The sequence below is a fragment of the Falco punctatus genome (assembly GCF_963210335.1).
Source record: "Falco punctatus genome assembly, chromosome: 3".
Taxonomy (NCBI): Eukaryota; Metazoa; Chordata; class Aves; order Falconiformes; family Falconidae; genus Falco; species Falco punctatus.
Genome location: NC_137582.1, coordinates 14708872 through 14735997, shown reverse-complemented (window position 1 = coordinate 14735997; position 27126 = coordinate 14708872). Strand labels below are relative to the sequence as shown.

The following is a 27126-nucleotide window of genomic DNA, read 5'->3' as shown; positions in this document are numbered from 1 at the left end:
CCAGCTTACAGTAGCACAGAAGAGGAAGAAAACCTGTGTACACAGTTGTCTATTCTCAGTCACCTCCCTAAATCTTCTGTATTTCGAGCAAAGATGGGCCACTCCAATCTAAGAAGGGTAGAGATTAGACAGACTACAGGTAAGGGTAGAGGATGCACAGAGGATGCATTTCTTAAATTGTCCAGTCCCTCAGTGTGAGTAGGCTCAGGGAAACATGAGGGAACAGCAGAGTTCAGGTTAAGTGAATTAAACAAATCTGCATAATTACCTGGAGCTTCTATATGAATCTGAGAGAGATGTGGCTGAAAAGCATGGTTTGAGAGTGAAGATGGATGGGACTCTTACCACTCTCTACAACTACCTGAAAGGAGGCTGCCGGCAAGTGAGGGTCGGTCTCTTCTGGGGATATCATTGTTATCTGGGGATAACAAGCAACAAGACAGGAGGAAACGGCCTCAAGTTGTGCCAGGTGAGGTTTAGTCTGGATATTAGGAAAAAATTCTTCACTGAAAGGGTGGTCAAGCATTGGAACAGGCTGCCCAGGGATGTGATGGAAGCACCGTCCCTGGGAAGTGTTTAAAAAACACGTAGATGTGGTGCTTAGGGACATGGTTTAGTGGTGGACTTGGCAGTCCTGGGTTAACAGTTGGACTTCGTGATCTCAAAGGTCTTTTCCAACCTAAATGATTCTCTGATTCTATAAATCTATGATCTCCAGATCAGTCAGAAACACAAACAGAACTGGTCCTGCCAAACAGTTGTATGCAAATAACCACCCCATCACACACTGTGTATGAGCAGCCAGCTGCATGGGAGTACAGGCAGAGGCAGGAACATGTGTGAGACACCAGCCATAAAACAATATATGTTCTTCAATAAATGCCACCACCTTTTTTACTGCACTCTTTCCAGCACTATGAGCAGAATAGTCCCCATGTCCCAAAGTCAGAAGCTCCTTCATCCCTGGTGAGCTGAATTGCTATAGAAGAAGCTGAATTAACAGCCCTGAAACATGACAGCCTTTAGTTGGTTTGTCTTCTCTCCCTGGGAGTGAAAATAACATGATCAACATGTTGCTGTGTCCACACCTTTCATTACCAATGAGCCCCACCGGAGCTCACAGTTCACCCTCTCAGGAGTAGTGACAAGGCAGAGGTACCCTAAGGAAGTCATTTAATCTGTGGCATAACTGAAGACACTGCCAGTGAGGATGTCAGCTTTGGGAATGGCTTTTGCATATTGTTTCAAGGCTAGTTAGAGAGAACAGTCATTCCAAGTGGTCCCTGACCTTTAATACCCAACGTCTTCCCAGCACACACCATGAAGGGCTGAAACCCCAGTTCTTGGAGAATGTTTAATAATAATGAACCATTGCTACCCCCCTGGACTGACATCACTTGCTTTTCCACCAGTGATACCAACTTCCCCTACTTACTCGTCCACTTTTTTCACACCCTCCTTTTCATTGTCCCTTGAGCAAGGAAGGAGCAGTCTGTGAGAATCAGCAAACCCAGTGCTACACTCCTTCCAGTCTTCCCTTGCAAGAGGTTTGTTTCTGTGCCACGCATGCAAAACACAGATAATACCACAGCACCGAGACTACTGATTATTGCAGTAATCATAACTGGTTTTTTGTTCAATTATACCTGCCCCAGCTGGTAATCGTAGTCATTTTCCATGTCTTGTGTACAAACATGGACACACCCTGGGGCAAGGATCCCCTATGCTGTGTATGGGCAGTGCACACACAAGAGACACTGCTGGGCAGGGTGGACTGCATCTCGATGAGGAAGTCGGGGCCGGGGGGGGGGGGGGTGCGTCTCACCAGCTTCTTAGGAAAAGGATGGAGGGTTTATGGAAGCAATGTGATATGACCTAAAAGTGCTTGAAGGAGTCTGGGTACTCTGGGAGGTCTTTCATCTCTGCTTGTCCCTGAAGGTACTTCTGTAGCGTGTATAAATACATTATAAATATTTTCTAGGTTAGTAAAATGGCACTTACTGCATTCAAATAGGAATATGAGCTGCAGTGACTGTGGGGTACTGTGCTATTTCAAACACACATTCATAGGTATGTCAGACATCACCTTTGCCATCACATTTGCCTCCCATTCATTTCAGCTTATCACATGACTGCAAACTGCTTATAATTTCCTTATCTGCACTTAAAATTATTTGGGGGCTTAAAAAGGGTGCCATGACATGAAGATTAATCTCTAACTAACAGCCTGATTTTATGTTAGATTTGCTGACTCAGAATGAGACCAGAGACTTTCCTCTGCCTAATCTTAAAAAAATAAACACAAAAAACCCTACCAACCTGCAGATGACATAAAACTATAAGCAGAGAATTACAAAAGGCCTCGCACCTTGATACCATGTTGCAGGGTAAGGCATTACGTGAATCACAAAAGTAAAGAAACTTATTGAAGAGATGCGTTGTCAGGCCATGAGAACAGAGACAACCAGTAAAATCATCATCCCACTTACGTGCCTTTCACAGTGTTGCAGACTTCTAGGTTTATTGTTGTTTCTCTTATTCCCCAGTTTGTGGAGCCAGGATATGTCATGGCAGACACAGTGCCCATTTAAAAAAAAAAAAAAAACAAAAAAAAAAAACAAAAAAAAAAAACCACAAAAATACAAGAAAAAAAGGATTCATTGTTTCAAAGAAAAACTGGAAAACCTGACCAAGTGGTACCACCCTAAAGAACCCCAATCCAACTGGTAAAGAACCCCCCCCTCAGAGGTAGTCATTTCATTCAGCAACGTCTAAAGGAAACACATTTTCAGGCCTGATTTGGCATGAGGCTGCTTTCCGATGCAGGAACAGTGGCAGCCACTGTCTCTCCAGGGCTACCCCACTAAAGCCTAGGGCTTGAGCATCAGGGAGGAAGGAGATGAACCGGCAGTTGCTTGTTAACCTTTTCTAAACCATTGCCCTGCTGCACAGCGACGGCTGAACTGCGATGCCAGCATTGGCTTACTTCTGGGTCAGGGCGTTTAAGCGCTAAACTTGCCTTTTCTTTACAGATGCTCCTGCGTGGCTGTTATTGGAGGTAACAGGGATACTGCCCCTAAAACTGTTTAAGCAGAAGTGTAACCTGCCTTGTGTCTCACTGGCATCACTTTTTATAGCTCAAGAATAGAAACTATTCTTTTTCCCCACCACCACCACCACTGAAGTTACATTTAACGTGCCTTGAATACACTGCTCCTTTAAGTCTCTTCATTCTTCAGATCTTCTTCATGTTTTCAGCTAAACCATGAGCATGTAGGGGACAGAGGGAGGTTCACCGTCCCAGGATCAGCCCCAAACGGCCACAAAACACATTGTCCTTGGATCTCAGCTCTGAGGGCTGTGCTCTGCACTGAAATAACAAATGAAGTTTAACTCTCCTGCTGTTTGGGTGCCAGCGTGTAACTCATAGCTCTGTACTGCCAAGTGAAGATGACAGCCGTGACATCTACAAAGAAGATGGATACACATCAGAAATCATGGTCCCCTGGCTGCCCACAGAGCCGGAATACCTTAAGCAACAAACAGCTATTTTCCACCACTACCTGGCCAAGACACCTTACTGTTGAACCAGGTCTTGGGCTTGTCCTCGGTCCACCCGGAGCACACAGGGTCTCCCATGCAGGCCAACAGCAATGACAGGTTTTACACAGAAGACACTTTGCAATTAGAGGAAAAGAGGCAACTTGCCCACAGCAGGCACCAAAGCACCAGGAGGGCAATTAAGTTATTTTCTCTATACAAGCAGCACCTTCACTAAGTAATGCCTGACATGTTCACCTACAAGAGTAGCCTTAATTCCCTCTTTCTTCTGTTTTACCTCCCACAGTTACACTTCTTCTCCCTTTTGCAGCTTTACTTCTAGCATCTCCCTCGCCTCCTTCTCCAGCTCACCTGCTGTTTTGTCATCATCATTGGAACTGTGTTCACAGCTGCCAGCTTCTCCCATGCACCATTGCTACTCTTACCTCACTCTAAAAAAAACATAGGCTTTATTGCTTACTCCATTGCCATCACCTTTTTTTTCAATCGAGTGGGCTGAATTTTATTTTTTTTTCCCCCCTCTGGACAAGGCAGAAACCAGACAGGTCCATCTGTTCCCCTTGCAGGATCAGTGGCAGAGAGACTGCATGGACACCTAAAAATTACATCCCACTCTTCAACAGAGCTGACGGCTGTGAAGGAATGACCATATTGCAATTACTTTTTTAAAATAACTCAGAGATACATCTAGATATTTGTGCCCTGGATGAGATAACATTAACTTGAGGCCCTTTCCAGAAAAAAAAAAAAAAACAAAAAAAAAAAACACCCACATCCTGACAATTATTATTTGGTTATCAATTTAAGGACTACATTGCCCAATGGAACCAGCAATGATTTTTGAGCCCAGTCCAGCAAAGCTATGCTAGACGACCTTTCATTTCTGCACATACTTGGAGCTTGGGGGACATCACCAGAGTCCCGCAGAAACACAATGGGAACTTAAGAGGCACCACAACAAGATTTAGGTACAAGATGAATCAGAATCCGATGTTGCAGAAATTTGATGATCTTGACCTGCTCTGAGAAAGGTGTTCCAGGCTTAAGACTGTATGAGACACGAATATTTGGGGCAGTCATCTTAAGGTCAAAAAAGCTGGCTCTATTTTAACCTCTTGCCCAGAGTATTGTGTAAAGTTATTATCCCTGCAAGGCCTTCAACAATGTGATTAGGATGAGATTCATCTCACTTAAAGTTAGTGTTTGTAATGTAGCTGTCTGCACCTAAGCTATGTATTGAAGCTCCTGTTATAGTCAAGGGTTATCTATTTATTTGGTATCATCTCTGGTAATCAGGATGTGGTTTATCAGTGTCCTCATTTACTTCAGGATGGGTTGAACAATCACCAATACTCCTACTGGCAACTGAGGAGATTGAAATGACTTGGCCATGTTTAGACGTTAGCAGGGAAGACATCTACATTTAGCCCTAAGAATCCCAGTTCAATTACTATTACAGCTACTACTTATGCTACTTTACATTATGATGTCAACAATCCCGCTATGAAACAGAGGAATCTCTTTTTCCTGAGTTACTTCATTGCTTGTCTGCTTATCTGTTGCTAAATTTAATAAAACAAACAAACAAACAAACCCCCAAAACCCAAACCCCCACCATATTTCTGGTTAGAACTTGAAGTCCTGCTTAATCACCAGCCAACAATATGCAGAATTATTGATTTAAGCCCATATTTTGCAGCTAAGCTACAGCCTACAGCTGTCTTTCGGAAAATTCTCCAAGTCAGGTTTAAAAATAACAAGTGGAAAATTGATAATTTCTTGTGCAAATTCTTCCGGCTAATATCTGCTTCCCCGTTAGACCTTATCTATAGCCTGAATTTATCTTGCATCATCTTCCAACTGTTGCTATATCATTATCTTTGCAATTAAAAAGCCCTCTGCTATAACACAAACTCCCCATCTTCATAGCCTGGAACAAGCATTGATGGAGCACTCAGATTAGTGCTTATAAATACATCATCTGCTTCAAGTTGCTTGGAAATTATGTCAAGGTAGAATAAGTGAAAACAAACACCGCCACTGAAGATGAGCACTGACACATTTCCATCTGCCCAAAATCTCTTTTCTTCACTCATCCTAATAATCTTTTCTTTAGAGTTACTGTTTCCAGAAAACTATGAGATACTACTCTATAATACAAAAGTTTTCCTATGATCTCCAGCAAAGCGTTGCTTTGGAGGTGATTATGTCTTGCTTTGGTCTTTGGGAGCAACGTTGTCCTCTCATCCCATTTGCTGGGGAATGCAGTGATTCAGGCAGCAAGACACAGCGTTCAGTCCTGCCTATATGCTCACTCACTAGAGAAAGTCTTCTGACCAAGAGCTCCCATCCTTTATTTTTCTTGCTTATCAACACTGGCAGAAAACCGAGCTGCAAACCAGGACCTCATATTGTCTTCTTGACTCTGGGAGCAACAGTTGCAAGTGTGATTCAGGCTGTGTACAAAGTGGCATGCAGATCCAGGGTTAACTTGTATGTGGTGCTCCTAAACCTCTTCCTCCTTCCACTGAGACCAGGAAAGTGGATAACCAGGAAAGTGGATAAACTCAAGGGACAGGTATTAGCTCAGTTTGTACCCTTTCTGGGAAGAGAGAGATGGGTGTCCATCTTCACTTCATATTCCCTCTTTCTGGAGAGAACAGCTGAGTCACCGCAAGAAAGCAGTTACCTACACAGGTCATCAATAGATAACTCTCTAACACCACCATCACCCCTAGAGCAAAGAGTGATCAGAAGCAGTGACTCAGAAGTATCTGAATCTCAGAGTCTGAGAAGACTCAGAAGGTCTGAATCACAACTCTAAGAGCTTCTCCTACAGTGATGCTGTTTGCATAAGGACTCTTAACTTCGGGCTGTGCTCAAAGTCCAGCAGGATTACCTTACCACCAGATGCTGGGTTCAATATCAGGGAGCTGTGCAACCTAAAAAAAATACTAATGATGATGAAACACAAGGTGATTCAGAGACAATTCCTGCATCAAAACTACCTCGCACATTACAGACAACATTAATTCCTATTGAGTCCCTACTCTGAGGGAATTAGAGGCACAATTTTAGTCCTGACATAGGTGAAGTCAATGTCAAAGTCCGGTCAGTTAAAAAAAAGGTATAAAAAAGACCAAAAAGTAAATACAGCTATGTCTGGGTAAGAGACAAATTGTTATGTCAGCTCCATCAAACTGCTATCAGCACTTAGGCCAACTGAGTAAGTTAGACTGAATTCTACTGCTGTAGTTATGTAAAGTATGAAAGGCTGAGGGGTCACACACAGAGCACAACTCGATGATCCAGTGATTGGTGCTGTACTTCAGTAGTGAGGTGATGAATGCCACCAAAGAAGATGGGATTGTGTGAGGAAGGGACAGGGAGAAAGAGATGGGAAAGTCAGAAGGAGGTGTAGAGTAGGGATAAATTCCTGGAGACTGAATGACTCTTCTGAACGATGAAAACTTGGTGGAAACGTCGAATTACAACATCAGTAAAAAAAGAAAAGAGAAGCCTTTGGGAAAGGTTTCCTATTTTCAGTGAACTCTACTCATTACACTAAAGATTACCTCTAGTATTTCCCAGTGTCAGTACACCAAACCTAAACAACATCGGTGCTAGTTAGCCCAGCGGCAAGCAACTTGGTGGTTATACAAGCCTTGTTTCCTCCAGAGTGGGCTGACCTGCCAGCATCCCTGTCCAGATGTTATGTCTCACTTCTGTCCATGCATATTCAGGATTGAATGAAAAGGAGAGGGAAGACTTTCCATGACTCTGGGCCTAGAAGTGTGCTCATTATGAGAAATGCATAAAACAACATATTCTGGGAGGTGCGGAGGTGCGACCAAATTTATCACTCCTCATAATATAAAGTATTTCAGATCTTGGAGATGCATGAAACTTAACTGGGTACAGTCCTGAGCAACCTGATTTGACTTTTAAGTCAGCTCTGCTCTGCAGATTGGACTGGAGACCTCTAAAACCTTCCAAACTAAATCGCTTTATGGTTGTAGTTGTCAACTCCTTCCTACAGCTCCAACATCAGACACGACCTACACCAAGAAATGGGCAGAAAGATGGTGCTTTGCTTGCTTAACTTCCCCAGCTTATCTGCACTGTATTTGTTAAATAAATAACTGTGCTGATGAGGGAGGAAAAATCCTCTCTCCACTCTGGGGAGCAGAGAGGGAAGGAAAGACTCCACGCTTAATAAGCCAGCTCCTAACGTGAAGGAAACAAGCTGCGAACACCATGGTGTGAGTACTGGCAGCTCTGGGACAGGCTGGTGCTCACTTGTTATCTTGCCAGGGGATCTCCAGCTCTCCTATTAACCCCATTCCTCAAGTGTCTTACCTTACTAGGAGGGCAAGTTTGCTGTTGCAGGGAAATACCTCACCAGTGGTGAGAACCTTGACCTTGGCCTCTGGCGCTAGCAGAATATCAGCATAAAATGAAAAGATTTTGTAGTGGGTCCAGAACAAGCTTGTGGTGCAGCAGCCAAATCTAATTGTTCTGAGTTTAATAGATTTACTCTACATTTGCACTGACATGACTAAAAGAGGTTGCTGGCTCAGGATTTCTGCAAAAACAAGCAAAACACAAACTAGCAGCTGTTAAAGGAATACGCCACCACCCCAAAATACTTCCTTGTGTCAGGGCATTTTCATGCATTCAGATTTTGTCCAGTTCTCTGATGATTTCAGTATTAGGTTCAATTACGCTAGTTTACTGATTCAGCTCGTGAATGAAAGTGAGTACGCCCTCTAAAATACTGAATGGTTCTTACCATAGATATCTATGAAGTCTCCAGCTTTACAGGGAAAACTATAGCACGTAAAAAAGAGTGTAAGCCTATGAACAACCCTCACAATCAGCCTCATTCATTCCAGGCTGTTCAAACTGACCTTCTACGTTTGTTACAGGCTTCAAAAGGACAATGTCCAAGCCACCCAGAAAGTGTCTTCTGGTCCCTAAAAGACACCTTCCAGAACACAGTGTTGTCTGTTCATTGATTTGGGGAGCTAATTTTGAGTGATGGAGGTAAGAGGAGCAATGCAAATAGACAGAATTTCAGGAATAGGAAGAAGCGGGACTGCTGCAGGCAAACTCCCACCACGGTAATTCCTGTGCCCAGGTAAATCCCGAATGGCCAGAAGATGATGGAGGGAAAACAGAGACAATCACAGCCCTTGGATTTGAAGCTTGGTACAAGAGGTAAAGTCTGGGTTTGAGCATGACCTCAAGATCAACTGCAACTATGATTATAAATCAAGGGCAAATTCATGGGAGGGCTCAGGGAGACAGACCCCATAGCAAACCAGAGAACAAACAGAAAGTGGAAGAGAACAAAGGGAAAGTGGAAAGATAAACTCAAGACTCCCAGTAGTCTTGGGACTCAAGACTCCCAGTAGAGAAATATCTTAAAGCTACTGAAATCGGCAGTGTTAAGTAGGATGATGAAACTGAGGACATCAACTACATCATCAGATTTTTCTCTGGCATAATGTCAGGGATGCCTACAGACCTGTGTGACCTGGAATAATAAGTAGCCACATACGCACAGCTATTGAGGGAAGGGAATTGGAATTTTATGTTGAGCCTAATATTAGTAAAAGCCAATATAATAGTAAAAGTCATATTCCTCGTGCCTTTAGAGGTAGGACTCATCTGTCAGAAAGTAGCTTTTACTGCAGACATTTACCAGAGATCATCACCTCAGCTCCTGCTATAGACAGTGGAGAATTGCTCAATGGAGCTGAAGCTGTGATTTATCTCCATGTAAAGCAGACCCCTACATCTGGTTGGATGAATTGCACCATAAAATCTATTGACTGTATTGACTCGATCTCCGCTGACTACAAAGAGAACTTCAATACCTATTGCACACACAGAACTGTACACGAACTTATCTAAATCTAGTTATCTTAACGTGACTTTGAGTCCTGCCTTTCAGGTCAGGCAAAAAGATTCCTATCTGCCAGGTGTTTCCACTGTAAATACCTAAATTCAAGTTAGTCACCTGAGGTCTCCTTTGTAGTCGGTGGAAAATTTCAGGCACTCGAGAGGTAATTAATTTCACCTATTTTAGAATCATCTTTAGGATGAGATTAATTGTGCTCCAGAAAGTTCTATTTCCTGTTTTTCTTCAGCAGCTATAAAAGGAGTCCAGACAGCTACCTCAGATAAAGTGTTAGAGGGATGGATCCCATTGTGAATGTTGAGAGATTGCCTCTCAAGCCCTGAAGAAAAGGGGAAATACAGTTGTTCTAAGTAATTTAGCACTGGAGAGATTAACGTATTTGAGAATGCACCATGTGATAATGCCATATTCAGAGAGCAGCAACTGCCATGAACATGATCTGCCAGATCCCACCTCTGCACAGTGTCATTGCACCCAGGACCTGATGAGGTAATGGAGCAACACCTACAATAATGAATGAGACAAAATCAGGAGAAATGTCCAAATATCAGCAACAAGGCAACTAGCAATATCTTCTTCTGTGTTTTACACAAGATATAAGAAGTTTGGTAATGAAAGATCATTGGACTCTTCCTCCTGGATTAGTACCACAAAAAAATATTCTTTTGCTAATCTGCCTAGATGTGAGGGTGAAGTATTTAAACTTCCATGGGAGTTTGATCAGCACAAGGAATGTTGAAACAGAAAAGGCAAAAGCCTTGGCAGAGTCCCATGAACAGGAAGAGGAAAGGGTATAGAAAATAAAATGTGTTATTGGACACACACATAGGGTGAAACCTATACTATTTCAGTGGGGTAGGATTTCTTGGGTCTTTATCTAAGTGAAGGGTCTTATCCCAAAGCAAAGTGGCTTTTTGCATAGACTCAGGAGGATATCCTCAAAGTTTCAAGATCTCACATATAACAATTATCTCTGTTCTAGTAACTCAAAGATACTCTGTCCTGCTCTCTTTCCATGAGGCCAGCTGGCATGACCAGTGTCCATATCACCGACCTCACTTGCCTCTAAAGCAGGGAGCCACACACAGATGCCCACTGGGAGCGGTCCCAGGTCTGTCACCACACTTGCTGTACCCCCAGCCACTTAGTTGTCTCAGACTAAAACCATGGCACAGGTCATCCGGCAATGTCGTATTGCCGGCCAGTGTGTATCACTGCTTGGGAACGTCCCTGACACGGTTTTGCCAATTGGTCTAGACATGGTTAATGACTTCTCTAGGCATGAGAAAAGCTGCTGCCATAGCTGCAGTGCAAGGCTGGTCCTGAGCCACGGCCCTGTGCATCTGATGCCACCGTGCAGCGTCTGAGGTCTGATCAGAGAGCCCCAGCCAGTTGTGTGCATTGAAATTCTTCCAGCACGTCTCACAAGAGCAGCAGTGTTAGCAAAGGTAGAAAAGCAAATTCCAGTTTGTGTAATTACCTTCCTAAATTAATTCCCCTGCAATTTCAATCAGCTGCTCTTGACATTCCCTCCTCAGGGTGTAATCCCTCCTCATAAACACTCTGAGTGGTGCATGGAGCGGCATGAAGGGAACAAAGATAAGCAGAGCTGATGCTGCACTGCTGAGAGCCTGGTGGGCAGCTCCCCACCGTGCGCTTGGGGGATTTCGCTATCAGACCCTCAACAGCTGTACTTGCTTCTACACCATCCCCACTGGAAACAGAAAATTTTAGACTCTCTATATTTACAGTCAATGTGGAATGCCCGGTAAAGAGTCTTCTGGTTTAGGATTAACATCTCTGTCGTTCACCCAAAGTCAGGTGTTAGCCAGATCTAATGGCTCCTATAAAATATATAAGAACTAGGACTTGAATGGATTGGGGTATTAAAGCTTTCAGCATTGCTTTAGCTCTACTCTAGTGGTGGATGGCACTAGGAACATTGAATCATTTTGTTATACGAGACACACACTTGCCATGTCAAAAGCATGAAAAATCTGAGATGGGAAGATAACAATTAAATGCAGATTACTGAACTAAACAGATAAACATAGCCCAACAATCAGGTCTGAATAAAAAAGAAGTGAGGAAATATTTGCTGTTGTGACATAGGTGCACTGTCTAGTTCTAGTATTAATTCAGGTGACTGGGAGAAACTACATAAAATTAAAAACCAGCTTCAGAGCTATAAATAAAGCCATAAAAAATGATATTGTATTAACCAGGAAGGGGGGAAGTTGCTATTTAGTGAAATGCTGAATGGATTTTCTTAGTTCTGGTTTTACTAAGTGCTTCCTTAATGATCTATAAAAAGAATTAAATTGAATGTTAACAGAATTCCGAGGTACTAATCTGGAAGGTGATCAAAACACCAGCAAGGACAGAAGAAAGTAAAAATTAAAAGCATCTGAGTTTAAAAAACACCACTGGAGAGTCAACATGACAATCACAGACTAATACAGGTTGGCAATGGAATGCAAAACACATCCATGCAACTCTGACAACGGGGAGGACAAGCGAGATGCCAGTACCCATAAAATGAAATAAAGTCTGTAAAGTCTAAGGAAGCAAAAGACAAGAGCCAACCCAGAGAGGATTAGGATTGCTCCACTGCCACTGCCATACAATGAACTCGTAATGCTCCACTACCATCTACCAGCAACCTAAAAAAAGTGAAGTAGAAAAGACTTTGGCAAGATAAATGCATGTAGGAGAAGGGAGTGAGAGCACATGCCACCTCAAGAGGCACTGGATGCTTATCATGTCAGGGTCTCAGCACCTCTCCACACTGAGATTTAGCACTGTTGGAGATACATAACTCCAGCCTGGTTTTCAAAACCCACACAAATGAGCAAAAGGCAGTGCCTCTAAGGAGGGCAAGTTGTTATCCTGGTGACTGTAACCAGAGGTGGCTGTTAAGGAGGGGATGAAGGCCTGTGGTGGATCTTGTGGAGGAATCTAGTCCTCCACAAGATCCACCACAGGCCTTCATCTATAGCTTAGGAGGATCTCACCTCACCAGGCCCAAGCAGAGCAGCAAGCTGTTGTGCAGAGGAAGGTGATGATACCTAGTGATGCTTTCCACCAAATCTGTCACACTCTTCTGCTTGGGATGACCTCAGTGTCACCTTGGATAGGTTCCTCCTGACATCAGTGGGACCTTTCACTTGCTCCAAGTTAAACATGCTCTTAATCAGTTTGCTCACTTAAGGCTGAGGAAGGCAATTTACAGATTTCCAGCCTGAAAGTTCTCCCAGAGTGCTTTTTTCCAAAGTAGGTTACCATGAACCTAAATATCCCTGGGCATGTCCCTATTTCCACAGAAAATGCTGTTTCCCAGCTATCATCCTAAGACAGAAGGCAGCATATACTTAACAGCTTTTGTGGACCATATTCCTTGTAAAGCTATTAATATTTAAGTTAGCCCATTTAATACAGTATCTGCCAGAAGCAATAGCAGATGCAATGTCTCTGTGGCTCCATTCCTTCTGTAAAGTTCCACGCACAAGAAGGGAATATAGCATTATTAAATACAAGAAAGGAATATACCATTATTAAATACAAGAATAAACATTATCATTTATTTATACCATGCAGGGCCCAAACACCCAGCTGCCTGGCTGTGTCTAAGGTCACCAATCTATTATGTTTTTAAACAAGATATAAATGAACTTAACACTCCCTTGACTGATTTTGTTGGGAAAGTTTCTTACAGCTGTTAAATTAGACAGAAATTACTCAGGTTCAGACCTTGTCCTTGAATATGCATAACATCACCTGACCTTGCACATACATCTCACTGCTGGAAAGGATTTTTACAGACCAAGAGGTACAGAATTGTGCTTTACATACACGTGCAGGTTTTTTTGTTGTCTAAGCTATAAAGAAAAAGGATTTAATCAAGTGATACAGGGAGCCCCAGAGAAAGAACAGAAAGATGCTGGGTGAGTAGCCTTTGGTGTGATGTTTGGGAGAAGTAGAAACTGCTGGGGCACCTTCATGTTCACTTGAACACACTCAAGCACACAGTACTTGGTAAATTACTGGCGTAATATGTATGCAAAGATTTTTTTAATCCCACTGTTAATATGCATAGTCTTTAGTTACTATTTTTTCCATTAAGTTTGTTTTGAATGTTCCTACATTCTGCACTAAAATGAGCAAAACAGGTGTGGAAAGTCTCTAACTGCTCGTTTTGAAAATGTTTCCCTAATCTCCATTAAATCTCAGGTCCAAAAAAAAGAAGTAAAACCCATGTGGCCTTGCTGCCTGGCAGCCAACCCAGAAGTGCCCAGACCCTGCTGTGCCCTGTGACGATCTGATGTTTGCTGTGAGGAGAAAAAGAGAGACACAAGAAGAAACTGAGACGGCTTTTATGAACCAAGTGGTACCTCCAACCAGACTCCCAGATGCTGGGCTGGAGATACTGTGACAAGTCTAGTCCTGGGCTTTACCACGGACAGTGCCTCCAGGACTGCCAGGGTGCCACTGAGATGGTGGTGCTTTTCACTACCAGCTTTCTCAAAAGAGAAGAAAAAAATCTGCTGGCTGACAGAGGGGCTTTGCTGTACCTCCGCTCATCAAAATGATGAAATTTGGGACTGTTTTGTTTTATAGAAATTACACCAGGGGCTGTGAGTTCTTTCTGAGGGGCTTATTCCTGGGCTGAGCTGACAGCATTGAAAGACCAGCTGCTATTTGCTGTTGCTGGTGGCTCCAATGCTCACCCGTACATTGCACTATCCCTCATGGATCTCGACGCCCACCCCTATAAGGCTGCATCACCTGGTGCGAGTGGCAGATTGCACTTGCAGAGGCTGCTCAGGGACCTGCATCCCAAGGGGTTTTGGGGGACACTGAGGCGTACGCCTGTGCTACAGGCAGCTGTGCACCTGCAGCTCCCACAAACACATCAATCAAGCAGGCATGAGCAGCTCCACAGCTCAGTGAGTTAGCAGTGTAGCCATGGCAGTGCCAAGTGCACAGGCTGACCCACCCAACCTGTGGGTACCCACTCCGGGAGTGCATCTTGCTATGGGCACCAAGGCCCTTGCAAGGAGATCTGAGGCTGTAGTGAAAACCCACCTATTCCCACCAAAAGACCTGTAATTTCAGAGGTAGTTTGCGTGCTTAAAGAAGCACTGGGCACATACGAGCTACTGAAGTGACTCCAAAGCTATAGTTGGGAATCTTAAGCCACCCACATTATACAGGCTGTGGCTCCCCCAGGCTCTGCTGCCCCTTCTCATTCCTACCAGCAAACCCCAGCTTTCAGCAGCCAGTGACTACAGCCTGTGATGTTGGCTGCTCCCAGTGGCTGAGATACCATCACATCTCGCTAAACCACACGCAAACCCAGGACGGACTCCACAAGCCTCAGCGGAGATGGAATAGCAGAGGTGTGCGGTGAGGTCTCCAATGACTAAGACTTCATTATTTTTTACAAAGTATACTGCAGAATATTTATCCGTGCATTACGATGAATTAGCATAAATAATTAAAACAGACTTCGTATTGGCGAACACATAAGCAAAGGGCACTTGCTAATGGACCAGGCTTGCTCTGCTGCTCTGGGGACTCACTTAGAGACAAGTCCATGCCAAACAGGCCAAGGAAGGATTCATAATTGTCCTTCTTTTTACCCCGAACCTATTCCCATATCACCACAGATGGCTGACACAGGTTGGTGGATCAGCACATCTTACGTAGTATCTCCTTAAGGGTTAAGAGGAAAATAATGGAAAGTTCCCAGACCTCCAACCTATTCCCCAAGTTCTGCAACACTCTTTTCTGCAAACCACCCACCTACGATCAGTCATGCAAGAGGTGCTTGCTGATGCTTCCCAGAAATATTGATGATTTGTTGAATCGCATGACTCTGCCTCCTCTTCTTATTCCAGGTATTAAGTGGCATTGAAAGAAGATTGCATGGCAAATGGGGAATGGTTTTCAATTGTTCCCCATGGTTCCCTCTCTCATCAGCAAGCATGCCGTGGTGATCTACACCAGCAGAGTGCAGTCAATATTACACACTGTCCCACAAAAGAAAACCTACTCCCAAGCCTTTTCCTGGTCTTCTTTTTCCATGAAACTAAAGGTTACAGTTGTCTCAGAGAATGGTATGAAAATAAGAGTATCTCCTAGCTACCTCTCCTTTAGCCTCTTTTTTCTTTAAGTCAGGTTGAAAATTTTCCACAGATTGCAAGTGCAGTCTGGATCTGTATTTTGTAATCTTTCTGGACTCTGCTCATTATCCACCAAAAAAAAAAAAAAAAAAAAAAGTGCTTACAATTAAAAATGATCCGGTTCATTTGCTTCATTTATGGTTCTGTGCATAAACAAAGCATTTGGATGGCTTCTGGAGGTGAACAGATCTCAAGTCGGTATCCCTGGCCAAAGTACACATCCCACCAGGAACAATCACAGGGGCTTCATACAATATATTGCATTGCTCAACACAAAGGAAAATACAGTACATCACCAGAACAGCAGTCATACCTACAGGGAGACTAGTTCAGAAAGGAGCAGGGATAGATTGTAGCATGACCTGCAACCCCCAAGAGACGTTTCCAAATTAAAAACCTCAAAGCTTAAACAAGATTATTTTTTTTTTAATGAAAATGTTCAACAGGAGTTTAGCTTTACAAAGGTGAAAATTTTCAGGGGAAAATCAATTTTCTTTTACCAACTATGCCATTAGATACTGCCATATTGCCAAGAAGTCTGTGAACTCTGGTGTCCTGGAAGATGGGAACCTCCTGGATGTTTAGTAAATCCCCTGTCTAGCAGAGCTGCCAGAGAATAAATGTTTTCAAGTGGTGAAGGAAACAAAATCAGCTTCTTTAGTACCAAATCACCTTTCTCTTTGCTATAAGGATAGGCTTGGACAAACTCACTTGTGCCCAGCGAGGAAGGAGGAAGAATCACAAAGAAATTATCTCATGTCACTTTCCGTAAATCACCGCCAGTGAAAGCTGAACACTAAAATTGCCACTAGGAATTTCTCCCTTTCTCCCCTGCATCTTTGTCCCTAGGGCATGGTAGGGCCTGACCACATTTATGCTTTCTCATTGAATTATTTCAATAGACTGACGCATTTCAGTAGCTCTAACCCCACCTAAAGTAAAGGGCGTGTCTACAGCAGGCACCACATCAAACCTTATTTGTGTGCACATTATAACAGTGAGATACACAAAGGATCACGACCCCTTTGCAGCCATATGGGCATCACTGTACGATTTAATGAGATCCCATCTGTACCACCCTTTTAAAAGTTCTGGCATCCAAAGCTTTTGCAAAAAGCCTTGCAAAGCCCCTTCCTGCCCCCACACAACACCCTCAGCGTGTCCTGAAAGTTGCAACCCTCTTCCATCAGCAGCTTCCCACCTCTTAAATCCTGGGATATACACAGCACTGGAGCCCTTTGCATCATCTTTTCATTAAACACCTCCGAATGTTTGAATCTATAAGGAACCCATCACATCCACCCATGCTGCAATCCCTTTTGGCCCTCAGTTGTTTATCCTCTGGTGTGGTTTGTTTTGGTTTTGTTTTAATATGAGAGGAACCTTCTTACTCTGAATTTTGGTTGCATAGTGTTGAAAAGTTACTCAGAATATTGAGACAAAGTGTAGCATGTCATTAAGATAAATGGGACTTTTCTCAAAAATTAAAACAGCATTAAATTTGTAGATTTTATGGAAGGGCTGGCAATCTGTCACCTACCCAAGGAAAAGCGTAAACTGTTCTAGTGTGAAAAGAAGCACGGGGGGCTGCTGGAATGGCACTACACAGTGTCATAGCAGCACCTCCAGCATGAGAGACTGTCCTTTTCAGAAGGAAAAAGGTTAAAAGACAGTTAATCTGAAAGAAAGAACAGACTGTGGATATCAATTTAGGTGCTGCTTTCCCACTGCACTGCTCCTGCTCTCGAGCAGGCCATCGTCCTCCAGTCACAGGAACCAGCTCTGTCAGGAAAATCTCAGCATGGTCTTCCATCACTTATGGCAGATTCCTTTTTGTAGGATTTGATCCTATAGCGAGGTAAGAACCCACAACTTCTCCTGAGTTCAGAAGACTGAACAGAAACACAGTGTGGCAGCCTTGGACTGCTGAGCCCCCTGGGTGTCCTGGGAAGGGGTGGGACGTCTGTGGTGGGCTGACAGACCAGGACTTGTGTATTTTACTTCCTTGAAGGATAAGGAAGTCCTAAAAGTGTTTTTCTCATTAATGTTGAGTTAATATTGAGTAACAAGACTGTTCTTGACTTTCATGCGAGCAGATCAGACTCACATCTCAGTTTTGCAGAACTGTGTAGTCCCCAAAGAGAAGTTGGCCACACAGAATGTCAGGTCCACTCCTAAGAAGCATCAAACCTTACAAACATATTCAATTTTTTTTTCTCATTTTATGATCCATATTGCATGAGGATCCTAAGGTTAACCACACGTCTAGAGAGCTATCTAAAACAAATGTTGCAACCAGAAATTCTTATACCATTGCAAATGATCACGAATCTCTCAGCTCGCCTGAGCCTTTCTAGACTCATCCACTGTCCTATTGCTTATATCCAGACATGAGCCTGGGCATGGGTTTGACCCAGCTGCCACAGCTGCCCACAGAGAGATGCCAACTGCTCATAACACTCTGGCATGTGCTAAAGCCTCACTTATGCAGTGGGGGGGAGGGCTGACCACAGCAGGATGAATGGGGTGCCCCTCCATCCAGACACAGCTCTCCCCAACAAGAAGCAGCTTTATGCAATACTGAGCACGATCGAACAGCAAGCTCCAGACCAAAAAGCCTTCCCAACATAATACACCCCAAATGCTGACACTCCCTGCCCGCTAACAGAAGTTTTCCTATAGCAAAAAGGGGAGCAAGAACTGAAAAAGTGTCACAGCATCCGGTGGCCACATTTTCCACAGAAATTAAGCTGTAAAGCAGGAACCTAAGTCCCACTTTACGAAAACAAAAGAAGGGAGCAGCAACGAGTGAGGGGTACACAGCAGCACATCAGTAGTGAAGGCTGCCTCTTACTCCTCGCCCAGGGCTAAAGCCCTGCAAACACCAGCAAGAAATTTGCCTGGAGGTAAAATCGCAGCCCTACACTCAAGTTGTTTATTTGCAAAGACCTCACCAAAGATCAAGACTTCCCAAGACCCAGCTCCAGGCTCACAGCCGTGAAGCCTGGAGCACTTTGTTTGTCTTTGGCAAATAAACCAATTTCAGAAATTACTGCTTAAATCCTCTACCACACAGGGCTCGGCACACGTTACAGCATTAAAGAAAAACAGTAACACCGTGATCACTGATAATCCCGTCAGTTTTCAAACACATTCACGACACCGAAAACCACAGTTATTTGAATAGGACTCAGCCAATCCCGTTCTATGCAGCAAACAGATCTAATTTTTCTATCTTTCTTGTGAAAACTGAAAGGACCAGAATTTTCAGGCACGCAAAACAGTGGGGATTAACTTGACTTGTCACCTTTGGGCCGCAAAAGGAGTTTATTTCATCTCAGTTCCCTGGTGGTCAGTTTAACTTTCTGGCTGACAGTGCTGCGGTGCCTGGGTTCCACGTGCTGCGGGGTGACGCTTACGGACCCCAAACCCGATGGTTTTCATTTGACGCTTTCAACTACTGAAAGCTCCCGTTCGCTCGGGGTTTGTAACAGCTGGTTCAACCCAACGCAACGCCGGAGGTTGAGCTGAAGCCGGCGGTGTTCCCCTGAAGCACTCGGAGCCCTAAAATTGTCCAGAGCTTGGTCTTTCTGGCATCCCTTTCCCAGGGTCTAAGGCACACAGGCTGGGGCATGCCGCCCCCAGGCAACGCGGGGGTACGCCCAGGAGAGAGCCCCGGCCCCAACAGCTGCTGCTCAGCTCGGAGAACCCGACGACAGGGAAGAAAAAAAAAAAAAAAAAAGAAAAAAAAAAAAAAGTAAAACCGCTCAGCACCACAGCCCGGAATGCGACCCGTGCCCCCCCACCCCCGCGGCTGGAGCGAGCCCCCCGCAGCGCCTTACGCCCAGAATGATAAAGCAAAACGGTGGCCTCGGGGGGGGGCACCCCGGGGGGGCAGCCCCCCGCCGCCCCGGGACGCGCCCCCGGGGGAGCCCCGCTCCGCGCTGCGCGGGGGCTGCGCGCCCGCGTACTCACACGAAGGCGTGATAGAGCAGCGCCCAGCCGCGGGGTCGTTCCAGGGCGTCGTAGATCAAAGTTTGGATGCGGCGGTACTTGGCGTGGTTCCGCTTCACCGGGCGGCTCAGGGGGGTCTTCGCCAGCAGCCCCAGCCCCGGCGGGCTCCGCTTGCCTCCCTCCTCCTTCCCGCCGCCCTCCAGCAGCAGCGTCCCGTCGCGGTCGGCGCCGGTGCCCAGGGCCAGCGAGCCCTGCTCGGGGTCGCCAACGCTGCCGGCCGCCGCTCGCCGCCCCGCCGCCGCCGCTGCCCCGCCGGCCGCGCTACCGCCCGCCGCACCGCGCCGCGCCTTCAGCCCCATGGTCGCCGGCGGGCCCCGGAGGCAAGCTGCGGATCGGCGGCGGCAGCCCCGGGAGCCCCAAGGCCATGATCCGCGCTCCCCGCCCCTCCCCCCCTGGATGGCTTCTTTATATGTTTATATATATATACACATGTATCTATGTGTGTGTGTATATATATATATATGGAGGGAGGGAGGGGGGTGAAAAAAAAAGGTGGGATGGGGGGAGGCAGTCACATCCCCGTCAGGTCATCCTCGCCGGCGGGCACCTGGGCCGCCGCAACGGAGGGAAATCATCGCGGAGTTTATTTACCAGCCCGATGCCCGAGCCCCTTCCTCCCCCCCCCTCCCCCCCCCCGCCTCCTCTTCCTCCTCCTCCCAGCTCCTGCCTCCCCCCAAGCCCTCACGTTAGGGAGTGGCCCATTGTATGCAGCCAGCAAATAGCCGGGTGCCCGCCCCCCGCTCCCCCAGCCCCGGGTGTCTAGTCATCCACGCTGCGTGGGGCACCGGCGCCGGCCCTCCGCCACGGGGCTGCCCCCCGCCCGCGTCCCCGGTGGCCAGCCCCCAGCAGCCGCCGCTGGGGCCGCCGGCGCCGAGCGGGGAGATCCCGGCAGCCGACGGAAGGGGAGACCCCGCTCGACACCCGGGGATCCCCCTGCAGCATCACAGCCCCCCTCCCCCGCTGCGGCTGGAGGGGAGGGAGGGGAGGGGGAGGGCATCCCCGGCCCCCGGCGGGGGGTTGCTTTCACCGCCGGAGCAGGAAGGAGGGGAGGATGGGGATGAAGGATGCCGGGAGAGGCGGCGGGTGGGCGGCTGGAGGCGCTGCCTGCCGATGCGGTTCGCTTTCAGCCGAGCCGAGCCGAGCTGAACCGGCAGCCTCTGCCCGCGGAGGGGGAGTTGGGGGGCAGCACGCCCGGGCAGTCCCCAGCCCCGCCGGGGAGCAGCTTTTTGCACGGGTCCCTTGCGGGAGATGCTGCTTCTGCCCCAGCCCGGGCGGCCGGTCCCCCCCAGACCCGCCCCCCTCCGGTGGCTCCCCGAGGGGGCAGCGCGGGAGCCCAAGCCCAGCTGCAGCCCCGAGGGGGCCTGCCCTGACCCGCTGGACCTAAGACACCACCCCCACACACACCTATGTCTCCGCTTTAGTGTGTGTCCATGCACCCCGGTCCAGCCTCGCACCTAAATCCCGAAGGGATGTGATTGACAGCCCTGTACCCTTTTCCTTTCCATTTCTTGGTTGCAGGGAAGAGACAGCTTTTGTGTGGCCTGCACCTTTGGTGTCCTGGGATTTCTGCCACCACACAATAGAAACATTCCCTCTCTCTAAGAGCTGCTCTTGAGTAAAAAACTGCCTGCAGGGCTGGGCATTCATGTAGCTACACCCTGGGGGGAGGGGGTGGGGGAGGGTGGTAGTGGATAGGTACAAAGGGTCTAATCAAGCCTTTCTTCCTTGCCAGACACTAATAATAAAATAAAATTAAAAAAAAAAAAAAAAGACCAAGCCTTTCAGATTGCTGCTTGTTTTCATGAGAGGTCATCCTCCTCCAAATGGCCGTTTCCGTGGTGTCTCCTGATTGAGATGCCAAGACACCCAAGAGCCCTTCCAGACTCATAAGAGAAGCAGATTGGCCACCTACTCTAGCTGCTCCAGCTCCGTTCCCCAAGGGATTTATGATCTGAGCAGTCCTTCTCCTCTTTCACACACCAGGAAAAACACCGATGGAAAGGGAGCTCCTGGAGGCGATTTTTGGACCCACCACAGGGCTGCAGAGGCTGTACTGCTTAGACCAGACTACAGGGCACTATTGCAGATGTCCCAGGTCACTCAAAAATAACACTTTTGTCATTGCATTGCTGGGTGGAAAAGGGGCTGTTTCCCCTCTGATATTTGACCCTCTGAGGGTCCAAACTGAGCAGATCCTATGCTAAAGGAAAAAAAAAAAAACCACAAAAACACCTCTGCTTTTAGCTCTGCAAGCTCCAGCATTAATATGTCTCAGTCACCATGCGGTTTTGAACCTTTGCAACCCTGAAAGATTTGTCCACAAGCAGATGTGAGCAGGCAGTGTTGTATCTCACCCACACAGCTATAGCGTCAGCAGCCAGTGTCAGGTTAGCTGAGATCTCCACGACATTATCAGCAAGAAGTGGCTGGCCCGAGCGCAGCACCAGGAACGCACGCGTTCTGCTCCCTGCTCAGCTAACATCTATCAGCATCATTTGAATGTCATTTATAGCTGTATTCCCAAGGAGGGCTGTGGGAGGCTAGGAAGTTTTGATAACTAGGCCATTTATCTCTCTCCAGCTCCTGTTCTACCACACTACAATAGCAATGATACTTCCCAATACCACAGGGGAGCTATAGACATTAGCAAGGATGTATGGGGCATTGAGAATAGAGCACTTACTTCAGATAACACCCCATGCCTTAACCTCCATCCCAGCTTTACATAGGAAGAGGTGGAAGGAGAAGGGGAAAGGAAATAAAATTTATAGCTAACCAATTCATCACAGTTTGAACCACAGCTGTAAATGTTCAAACCAAAATGGGGATGGTAAATACTTGGGGAAGGGGGGGGCGGGGGCAGTAAATTATTTTCACTTGCAAAGGGCCATACCAATGTCGAATAGCAATAGGTGATTAATAGGCAGGCACACCAGCTTTCTTGGCTTTTATAGCCCTTACACCAGGGACACAATCCTTTCCGATATCAATTGCATGTTGGTTTTTTTCAGTTGTACCCTCCAAAAGGCAGGCGTTCGGGCCATTTTCAGGTCTCAAATCACCCCTGTATAAACCAGCTTTAAAGACTCAACAGGAAAGAGTTTCCATCTCCTCTCTAAATCTAAAATCTCATTGCTCAGTGTCAGGAATTCTCCTCCTCCATGTTCCATCTGGGGTAACAATTGCACAGATGTAGCCATACTGGCTGGGAAGCAATGTAATGCAGGAGGAGTTAGCTAAAATCTTCTAAATTAGTGCAAAGACACGCAATAGTTTCAAGGGGACCTGAATCAGACTCACCGCTGCTTGGGACCCCAGTCCTGTTGCACACCCGCTGGCAGAGCTCCCACTCACATCAAGAGGAGTTTGGCCAGATGGAGCACTCCAGGCTATAATTTGGCTTGATGAGCAATTACGCCCCATTACTATTATTTATGATGTGTTGCTGGCAGCACCCAATGTGCACAGGTTTGATATCCACCTCCTTGGCTGACACCAGAGATCTCAGTAATCAAACACAAGTGCTTCTGCTGAGCTGGAGTTTGCAGCCAGGAGGCTGCAACAGGCTCTCTTGGAAGCATGCAGAGGGACTGGTGACAAGCATCTCCCAGTAGGTTGTGCTGGCCCTTCTCAAACCGAGAAGTGGTTCAGTTGGAGAGGTTATAGTCTAAAATCAGAGGAAACCAGGAAGGGATTACATCTGTTGGTCAAGGTAATATGGCTTTAGCTTGGCTTATTTATAGACCAGCTGGATTCTCATGAATGACAAAGCACAGGAGTGGTTGGTAAACCACACACAAACACACAGAGTGTGCTGTAGCAGAGCCACATGAACATTCAGCTGGAACATCTGGATCATGTTTACAAGAAGGAAAACTGCAAATGGAAAAACTCTGCAAAAGAGTTTTCAGGAGCAAAACGGACAAAGAGCTGCTCCTGAGCTTCAATGACAGAAGAATAGAGATTTGGTCCTTGAAAAAATGGTCAGAACAGAAGGCAACAATGTCTATAGCATGAGTCAAACTGTCCTTAAAATGTCAAGTCCCGCTTTGGCGGGACATGCTTTGAGAAAGGTGCTGAAAAGCAGATCCATAGGGATAATTTCCTGGCATGAAAGATTTGAACCTTGAGGACCTCTTGACCTAGGAGTCTTAAATATAAGAAGACCCAGTGCATGGAGAGTGAAGCCATATAACCATAGAAATAAGTGGGATACCAGTTTCACTGTAAGCACACAAGCGGTGTTGAATTTGATTGTTCTCTTTCTAATCTTCCGCTGTCTCCTCTGTCTTACCAAGCAAAATTTTTGCAGTGCTTCAGAGCTTCTCGTTTCTCATTTAGGGTGACAAGATGTAATCCCATTTTTAGCTGGTCTCTAACACCAACCTCCACGCAACCTTCGGTAGAAGCTCCATCAAGCACCCTCATGCTCTCTCCTCCAGAGCTCCAAAGGCATTGAGGAGGACTCCATCCACACACAAACCTATCTCATGATCCCTTTCAATCATTTTGTTTAAATTCACTGCTGGGATGCCCACAAAATCTACCAGTGTGCCTGTGCACAGTCTGGAAGCACCTACTGATGAATGTCAAATAAGACAGTGCAAGTACAGAGTGCAGCACTGATATCCCAGCTAAACCAGGCAGTAGGAGCAGCGTAGCCATAAAAAAGAACTGAAGCCCCGCGGAGGCTGACTTAGGGAATTGCTATCCCAGACACAGCACTACGCTGCCACAGCTATGTTGTTCAAACACCCAACCTACCTTGTGTACCGTGACTTCAGTGTTCAGCAGCAGAGAGATGCTCAAACATTTCCTCTCTCCTCTTTGAACAACCGTGTCCTCCTTCTTCCTTATAGTTATATGTCAAGCTCTTCTTCCTTTTTTTTTTTTTTTTTTTTGTTTTTTAGGGCTTGTTTCTTAGGGCTTAGTATTGAGGGGATCTAAGCGGCAGCTGCTGCTCCTGCCTGCTAAACAAACACAAAATGAAGCCTAAAAGTCAATCAGTACAACAACCTAGTCAAACATGAAACACTCAGATTTAGTCTTAAGTCAGAGTTGCAGGTTTGATCTTTATTTTTAAAAGCTGTGGCCTAATTTGACTTGAAGTTACGGTCTGTGATCTGCAGATGGTCAAAGTGATCAGATTGTCACCTTCTGGCTTCCAGATCTTTGAATGAACTGCAGGAAAGCAGGCCAGGCAGAAGGGCACACAAGAGTCTTGCTGGCGAGACTGAAAGCAGTGTCTGCTCCTTAAATCTGCTAATGGAAGAGGGGAGATTCCCACAAAGTCTCAAAGCTGTGCAGAAAAATAAAAGATAGAAAAATAAAAGACAGCCAGGTCTGCCTTCCCTAGACTGCAGATGAGCCTGATGAAAAGTAGCTGCTGCCTCAAGCTGTTTTCCTTTTCTCTGCAGTGACAAGGTGCAGCTGGAAACCAGAACCTATATTAGCTCCTGTTCAGGGTCAGAATAACTGTGGGTCTGGCACTGCTGGTCCCAAAATGGGCAAAATTAATTTTAAAAACCCCAATATAAAACCCCATCTGTAAAATGCCTTCATAGAAACAGCACTCGCTTGTGGGAAAGACTTACCAGGATGGGTCCCCTGGTCTGAGGGCTGGCAGGTCAAATGTTCTCTGGCTTGCCACTGCAGCAGTTTTGACCCAGCAGACAACACCACTGCCTGCCAGAGGTGGAAATCGGTCCACAGAAATTACCCACACCACCTCTGCTCTCCCTAAGCATCAGGTCCCCCTCAGTGATCCTCTGAGCACAAAGGTGGCTGTCTGTGGCATCCCTAGAAATGGGAGACCAACTGCCAGCTGCCGTTGGCCTCGCTGCCTACTAGCTTCATGGAAAACATAAAGAGGAAAATAAATCTCCACCACTACAAATTACTGTATGGACAAAAGAAAATCAATGCACTGCAACTTCACACCGTCTCAGTGCCATTAAAAGATTGTTGCAAACCCATCAAAAGACCGTCCATAATTCACTCACGCTCACCTTACGGAATCCATGGCAGAGTGCAAAAAGCACGTGTGCATCCATAATCTAGCCTCATCATTTTGCACAGTCCTTGTCTTTGAGACAGGAGGAAGGATTTCAGCCAGCAAGGTTCATGCATTGTATCAGCAGCTCCAAAGCTTGGACTTGTAGATCTGCCGAGCAATGACCACGCTAGTCCTTGACTTTCTTGAAAAAATACTCATCCTAAGCTTTTTTTATTCCTCAACCGGCTAAGCAGAGCATGGTTAACCTTTTTGGGTTGTTGGATCTGCCTTACCACGATTCCTTTTCAGGCGTGCCCCTTTAACACACAAGGCAGAGCAGCACTGTAATGTTAAAAGTCAAAGGGCTGGCTGAAAAAATAACAGGTAAGGAAAGCAAGCAAGTAAAGATGGGTCTTCATGGGTCTTTAGCTTTCTCTCAGCCAGTTTTACTTCTGAGCCACTTGGAATTTCTCACTTCCCCTCCTGACTGCAAGTGAAGGAAAGTGAGGCGAGAGTCTCACTTCCAGGTGTTGGGACATCACCGGATCAACCCCAAATCCTGACATTTGAACTCTCGTCACTACAGCTGGCAGCTCTGAGGAATACGGAGTGGAACCATTACTGACTGAAGTGATTTTTCCATTTCTTTTCAGGTTATTTTTAAGCTTCCAAGCTGTGCCTAACACAATATAGTGCCTCCCTGTTCAAGTGAGTCTATCAACTGGGTATTTTTACTTAACATCAGAACAATAAATTGAAATGTCTGAAGAAATCTGATTGCGCTATGGATTCCACAACAAATGAGGGCACTGTAGAGTTACTAGTAGGTGCAGCCAGTGAGTGCTTTTACAAAGGGCTCCCACCAAATTGCCTCTGTGCGCCCACAGCTGAAGAAGTTGCATTTGCAATGATTGTATTTCGCAGGGAGATTACCCACTGGTTTCTCTTATGCTGTCTACTTTCAAGCAAGGAAGCAGCCTAGCTTAGCAAACCAGTATCTGTTTTAGTACTTTCTGGAAATATTTATCCAATGCTTCTAATTTTATGCAGAATAGGAATAACCTCATGGCATGATTTGAAGTAGAAAAGAGGGGGGATGGCTAAAAATGAGAGAAAGCTTTGAATATTAATTTATAATTGCCATAAACTGATCCATAGCAAATTCCTCAGTCAAGTCCCATCTAGTGGAGCAAGACAAGAGGCCTTTGCTTTGAGTGTCTTGGGTGCCAGAGTTGTGTTTCTCCATGACATGGGCTCCATCACTGTTGGTAAAATATGAGAATGGTTGAATACTGGTACGACTTCACCACTGGTGCTGGGTAGAACCATAACTGGTTGTACAAAGCATCACACAAACTGAAATAGTGATGTTGGCTGTTAAGCCATCATGGGACAGTCTGCTTTACAACACTTGGTAGTCCTGTTCCAGTAGAGTCCTGGTAACT

At 46.0% G+C, this 27126-nt stretch overlaps 1 protein-coding gene across 1 annotated transcript in view; it reads right to left on the bottom strand.

Annotated features, from left to right (window-relative positions):
• The window catches only part of KCNQ3 (potassium voltage-gated channel subfamily Q member 3), a 206788-nt gene extending 183121 nt beyond the window's left edge, over window positions 1-23667 (bottom strand). The window contains exon 1 of the mRNA XM_080381678.1: window positions 19648-23667. Coding sequence (XP_080237804.1) covers window positions 19648-19985 — 338 coding nt within the window. The 5' untranslated portion in view covers window positions 19986-23667. The remainder of the gene's footprint in view (window positions 1-19647) is intronic.
• Window positions 23668-27126: the final 3459 nt, after the last annotated feature.